This window comes from Stegastes partitus, unplaced genomic scaffold, assembly GCF_000690725.1.
Source record: "Stegastes partitus isolate 25-593 unplaced genomic scaffold, Stegastes_partitus-1.0.2 Scaffold78, whole genome shotgun sequence".
Classification (NCBI taxonomy): domain Eukaryota; kingdom Metazoa; phylum Chordata; class Actinopteri; family Pomacentridae; genus Stegastes; species Stegastes partitus.
Window position 1 is genome coordinate 568496 of NW_007577809.1, and position 6369 is coordinate 574864.

The 6369-nt window shown below is 43.2% G+C and overlaps 2 protein-coding genes across 3 annotated transcripts in view; both read left to right on the forward strand.

Moving 5' to 3' along the window:
• The window catches only part of stim1a (stromal interaction molecule 1a), a 27106-nt gene extending 24254 nt beyond the window's left edge, over window positions 1-2852 (forward strand). For both annotated transcript variants that reach the window (XM_008276640.1, XM_008276641.1), the window contains exon 13: window positions 18-2852. In XM_008276640.1, the coding sequence (XP_008274862.1) occupies window positions 18-528 (511 nt within the window). In that variant the 3' untranslated portion in view covers window positions 529-2852. The remainder of the gene's footprint in view (window positions 1-17) is intronic.
• A 312-nt stretch (window positions 2853-3164) lies between these two features.
• Window positions 3165-6369, forward strand: part of LOC103353588 (protein sel-1 homolog 3) — a 7646-nt gene continuing 4441 nt past the window's right edge. Inside the window, exons 1-11 of the mRNA XM_008276642.1 lie at window positions 3165-3226; window positions 3312-3786; window positions 4040-4166; window positions 4274-4395; window positions 4478-4593; window positions 4663-4724; window positions 4830-4962; window positions 5046-5181; window positions 5298-5435; window positions 5603-5808; window positions 5892-6071. Coding sequence (XP_008274864.1) covers window positions 3173-3226; window positions 3312-3786; window positions 4040-4166; window positions 4274-4395; window positions 4478-4593; window positions 4663-4724; window positions 4830-4962; window positions 5046-5181; window positions 5298-5435; window positions 5603-5808; window positions 5892-6071 — 1749 coding nt within the window. The 5' untranslated portion in view covers window positions 3165-3172. The remainder of the gene's footprint in view (window positions 3227-3311; window positions 3787-4039; window positions 4167-4273; window positions 4396-4477; window positions 4594-4662; window positions 4725-4829; window positions 4963-5045; window positions 5182-5297; window positions 5436-5602; window positions 5809-5891; window positions 6072-6369) is intronic.

Genomic DNA, 6369 nt, shown 5'->3' on the forward strand with positions numbered 1-6369 from the left:
TTTTTTTTACCTCCCAGGGACCTAAATCGCTCCGATTCTGACTCCTCCCTTTCCCTCTCCCAAGTTGGCGATCGGCTATCTGCCTTCAGCTCCAAAGGCCACCTAATCAAGCCCACCTCTCTCATGCACGGCCTGTCCAGCCGGGCAGATGATGCCATCTCCCTGCACGCTCTCACCCCTAACGGTGGGAACCGCATTCACGAGGGAAGTCCTACAGAGCTCGTCTGTGACAGCCCCATACTCATGAAGAAGGTGTACGGCATGGAGACGTCGCCCAGCATAGGAGAGATCAACAGCCTGTCGGAGTCGTCCCGCTCCCTCAGCCCAAACTCCACTGAACCCGACACGCCATCGCCGACGGGAGGGCAAGTGGGGGTGGTGGGGGCAAAAGGCAGCACCCGCATCCCTCAGCTGTCCTCCAAGAAGAGCCCACTGGAAGAAGACAGCGGCTCAACGGGAGAAGACACAGATTCCACTGCCAGCCGCAAGAAACACACCTTCAAGATCTTCAAGAAACAGAGAAAATAAGAGCTACATATGAACTACAGGCTATCAGAGTTGTCTGACTGTATTCCTCTGTGTGGTCTGTTTTTAAAGAAAAAAAAAAAAGAAGAAGTTTTGAGGGTTCACCAATGTTCAAATGATGGCACAAGTTGTTGCCGTTGCGTCTTTTTGTAGGTTACAACACCTACTCTGAGAGACTGTGGACTGAGGGAGCAACCAGCTTCAGCTTTATCTGCTTATTTGGTCAATGTTGAACATGTGGGGAATGGGTAGGTTTGTATATTGGAATGTAAAGTATTATTTATTCTGCAGGAAATCGTGCCAGTCTGTAAGGGAAGTATGTCTCCCTCTTGGTTTTTCTTTCTTGTTCTACGATCTATAACATTTTGCATGTCTTCACTTTTGTTTGACTGATACTCGAATGCTCTTAGTGTTTGCTTGGTTCTTGTCGTTAACCTGCTTAGGCAACACTTGATGTTTCTTTGATTACTACCTAACCACCTAGCCTACAAATCCAAAGTGAATGCGCACTCCTCTTTTTTTTTTGTTTTTTGTTTCAGAGTATTTTGTTTTTATTGGTGGGTACAAGTTTTTCTGTCTTTTGTTGTCGTCTTGTTGGCAGAGCAAATGACATACAGGGGACGTGAAAACACAAGAGTAGTAAAAGAAAAAAAAGTTACAGTGCATTTAGTGATTTAAAGGTCACTTTGGTCTGTCAAAACATGTTACTATTTGCACACAGTGTATTCATGGTAGCCACTGGGTGGGATTTATGCTCCAAAAGGCTACAAAAAGGTTCAGCTACGAAGCATCTAAGAGGCAAATTTCTCTGCTAAGTTACAAATAGGACCATCAGATAGTAATGCAGACCTTTAGCTTTAGGGTTTTTTTATATTAAGGTTCCGTGCATGGGAGCGTGAGCGATGTCTGTCTCTTTGCTAAAAAATGAGCTTAGTTTAACTACTGTTATAAATTTGGGGTTTACACAGATCCTCAGTGAACCAAGAGGCGATCAGGTGCCTAAAATATACAGCTTGGATATTGGAATAATTTTATTTTCAAATATGTTACCAAAAAAAAAATTACAGACACTGCAAGACAATGATTATTTATTTGTTTATGTGTTGAATTAAAATTTCTAGGTTTTCCTGAGGTATTAGCTTTGTACACCTGTATACCATAGAAAAGTACAAATGTGTGATTTCCTTCTTGAGAATTAACCTCTCAAAAGTAAAAATCCACGTTTTCTATTTACGGTTAATTTGGTGACGGGGGTGTATGTTAAAACTGGTATTTTTGGGCTTCTGCTATCCTGTGTCTTATTGTTTCTGTGTTTTTTTAGGTGGACAATAAAAGCTTCACAGCAGTCTGTCAGTGAGGGATGGGTGCTGGTAAGGGCTACAGTAAGATAGACGTTTTTTTTTCCAAGTACGTGCGATTTTATGGAAGATTTAGCTCGACAAGTTACGGAGGCAGAAGACCAATCACGTAAAAGTGCCAAACCACTTTTTCAGTCAGAGGCCTTTGTAGTTGTAGTATGTTTCAACCCTTTGAGTCCCTTCGACACAGAACCCAAAACTGCATGTTATATACAGTACTGTATATACAGAGTTTAACTGCTGAATGTCCAATGGTATTGTTGCTGTAACGGTATCATCAGTGCAGTATGTTTACATTTATTACAGAAAATCACTATCCTCAGATTGCTACGACAAAGAACCTTGTACCAGTTTTAATGTCGATTGCTTCATTCGAGCACAGAACTATGCATCAGTAGTTGTAGGGGGGTTAACTAAAGTAGTAGGGACGCCGACACACTTAGGGCGCTCCCGTTTAATGAACAACCAAAAAGTGCTGCAGAAGACACAGTCGGTCTCCCCAGGCCTCGTAATGTAACAGGTGGTTTGGATGTATAAGACCTTGTTGAAATATTTCATTTGAGAAACCAGCTTAAGAAGAAGAAAAAAAAAACAATTTCCTACTGGTACTTTTTTAAGGTGTCATTTGTACCTATTTTGCACGACAGAGCTGTAAATTGGTTATGCCATCTGAATGTGTGAGTGTACGTGTGTGTGTGTGCGCGTCCGTCTGCTCCCGGTATAATGCACTGTAACGTTGATGCATGTCAACCGTCATAACGAAAAACCTGTATTGGGTTAGAAGAGCGGATCAGCTTTAAGCTCTCGAGTCCCAGCCCCTACTTTTTTCTCCTTCTCTTTATTTTGAGCTTCTATTTATGAAAACATACAGTATATTTGTACAGAGAAAATGATAATTTTGCATCTACTGTGGTGGTCTAGACTTTGATGGCACTCCTGCATGATAGCAATAAACTATTTTGAATGAAAGATGAGCCACTTTTATTCCTTATTTTGTACACTTTTGCATAACTCTGCGTCTTTTTTTGTTAATGCAAATTCACTAAGTACTTGCAGACATCAGTAACAGGTGAGTTTACCTCTGGTCATATGCTAAGTATTGGACTGTAGCCCAACTCACAGAGCTCCACCTTAACTGCACTGTGTATATAGTAATTGTGTGCTGTTAAATATTTACCTAAGTGTCAACGTAGCAGAGGTGGAGCAGGATGAGATCCGGTACTTGAGGCTCTTTGTTTCACTTGAATGTCTTTAATGGAACGATTAATGCAAAAAACACTGAGAGGACCATGGACTTCTACACAGTGTACAAATACATCTGTCAGTTTTGCCTCAGTGTGCAGGTAGGAGAAGGTTTATCATCATCTCTAATATCCTGCTTCCAACAGATGTCATTAGCAAACTCTGTGCATGTCTTGTTACTTACAGATTGTTTGGGGTTTAGATGAAGTGAGGCTCCTGAATCCTCCAGAGGAAGCTCTGCCAGACCACCTTTTGGAAATACTCTTCTCTTGTGATGAACCGGCCACAGTGCAGCTGGACTGTATTATATCTTTTGAAACCGGCACAGTATCCACACTCCTGCTAAGACAGTGGAGCTGTGTCCCCGGTGACCCTGAAATAAGAACTCTGAAGCTGAGACTGCCGGATTGGTTGGTGTATCAAGCCGACGGGATTGTTCCAGAGTCTCACCGGGTGCTCAGTTGTATCCTTCGCGCCTCGGTCAGACACAGAGGATCCTATGATACTGAGGGGTCTGCCGCAGCTCAGGATGTGGCAACTGTGCAGCCTAAGCCCGACTTTAGTCGACCTGTCAAACAGCATCAGCTCTGTACTGCCTGGAGCACACAAATGCTGCAATTAACCCAACAGTTTTTAAAGAAACAGTGCCCTTTGGAAGAAGGTAAGTTGGGAGCTTAAAGCTGAAAATACTGCACCTAAAATCAAAAAGTGTACAAATGGAGCTTTGAAAAATTGAAAAGTTTGTTTTGTCAGCATCTTAAAATTAGAGAACAACATCCTCAGGAACATCCGTGCATGAGAAAGATACCAAAACTAATATTGCCTCTTTTTTTCTCCTTTCTTTTTAAAATGATGGTTATGGATTAAAAACACCGCCTTCTCATCTTCCAACCTAAACTCTTCTTGTCATTCAGAAACAGTACATTTGCTGTCTTCAATTTACGCTTCAACTGGAGAAAGTTTTGGCATCATAAAGACGCTGGACCCCTACAGGAGTGAGGTTCTGGAGATGTTGCGGGTTAAGGCCACCTCTTTTCCATGGTACCACAACCAAAGTTACATCACACATAACCCAGCTGTCACTTCTGTCTATGTAAAGCTGGTTTATTATTAGTTAATAAGCAAGTGTTTCTTGTATTTTTCTTCAGGTGTATGTTTTCCATCTGGATATTTGTGACCAGACACTGTCAGAATATCATGTGTGGCGTGCTTCACCATATAGACTCCCACAACAACTATGCCTCACCAACAGTGCTCCTCACAGATTCAGGTATAATTCCTCTCTCACCCCTTTGATAACATCCTATTATCTGGATTTATTAAAGCCTTTCACCTTTGCCTCACACATACAGGCCAACTACACATCCAGATGAATGGAGGGTCTGGGGAGTCCTCTGCGTTTACAACTCTGTTTAAAGTGCCTTTAAGCGAGTGGTGCCGACTCAGTGTGGTGTTGCACGGCAGTACGGTGAGTAGTCTTCTAATGATGGAGACTATCATAGGTTATCTGTTACTAATAAAATAAACTGCTTCTCAGGTGAGCATGTCCATGGTGTGCACTGGTCAGGAGCAGAGAGAAGTCAAACTTACAGAACATACGTGAGTCGACGTTTAACTTCTAACACAATGATTCAACTAAATAACCAAGAGAAATAAAAGTGTGTTGGAAGTGTCCTGCTTATGTGGTAACTGCATGTCTTGCAGGTTGAGTCACTCTGTTGTGTTAGACGACACAGAGGGATACTTCGTGATTGGTGGAGGGAAATATATTCAAGGTGTGGAGGGTTATTTTGGACCGGTGGTGTACTACCGCAACAGGATATCACCTCACAGCCTGGTACGACTTCTACTGCTGCACCACCACTGTACCGCAGCTGCAAACAGTTTTTCACTGCTTGTGATGACTTCTCTCTCCTGCAGCCTGAAGCTGATGTTCCAGATGTGATTAAGAAAGTCAACCTGACCGGATGGCTGCAGACCTGTCAGGAGTTTCGTCTTGAGATGGATGTGAAGCTCAGCGGTTATTCACTCAAGGCCAAACAGAGCACAGAGGCTGGTAGTAGGCTTATACTTCCACTAGGTGGTGCTAAAATGACTGGAGTTGAAAGATTCTTGAAAACCTTCAGTAGAGCTGCTGAGTGTACAAAGCAGTATCTGTGTTGCTTTTTTCAGAAACTTGTTTTGATGCTTTCCATAAGTGGATGATGAAAAAAAGACTGCCTTCAGATCCCCAGTGTGAGCTGTGGGAGGCAGCTGCCCCTCACAGAAGAGCTGCTGCTAAACTGGCCAAGTTACTGGCTTTCAAATCTGGTAAGAGACGACAAAACAGATGAATCTGCTATCTTTGGAATCTAAGTTTTAAAATAACAATGATTTGTCTGCACAGCATGAGCTTGAAATGACTGTTGATTCGCTGACTGATGTCACGAAGCAGACTGAAGACAAACCATGAAATAAATTCAATTTGTGACTTGCAGGAGGGAGAACAGTCAGCCTGCCAGCAGTGGGCCGAGCGCTGTACTCCTTATCACTTCTTAAGCTGGTCAGAGGGAGCAGCACTGGACTGGTCAGCAGAATATTCCCATTGCTGCTCCAGGCCGGCTGCCTGGCTGATAACCGAGCTCTGCACATGTCCTCTGTGCTCTACAGCACTGGACTGGGAGTCCAGAAACAGCCCATTAAGGTTCGTTTTACTGGATCAGCCATAGCTGTGGTTGGCGTGTCCAGATTCTTTAATATTCCCACATGCCCCTGTGTTTGGTGCAGGCTTGGCTCCTGGCCCTGCTGGCTGCCCAGAAAGATGATCGATTAGCGCTTCTGCATCTCGGGCACCTGCACCACCTCGGACTACGTGGTCTCCCTGCAGACCCAGATCTGGCCTACGCCTACTACGCAAACATTGCTAAACAGACAACTGTAGACCGTCACAACCCCACTCCACAGCAGGTGATGTATTCTTTTGTAGCTGGATGACTTAGAAAGAAAATGTATCAGAGCTGCATTTGCACACTGATCTATATTCTGTCCTGCCAGTGTGTGTGAGAGTCATTTTAAACAGGGGCTCAGAGGAAACTCTCAAATCTAATCTACACATTTTTTTTTCTTATGTTGTGTACCCTGGATTTATTACAACATATGAGCTCATATGCAATGTGCTAGTAAATTTTCTGCTTCTCTTATTGTGGCCATAGTTTTCAGATCACCAATAACTGTTCCTTTGTCTCTGCTTTCCATATGAAAGATA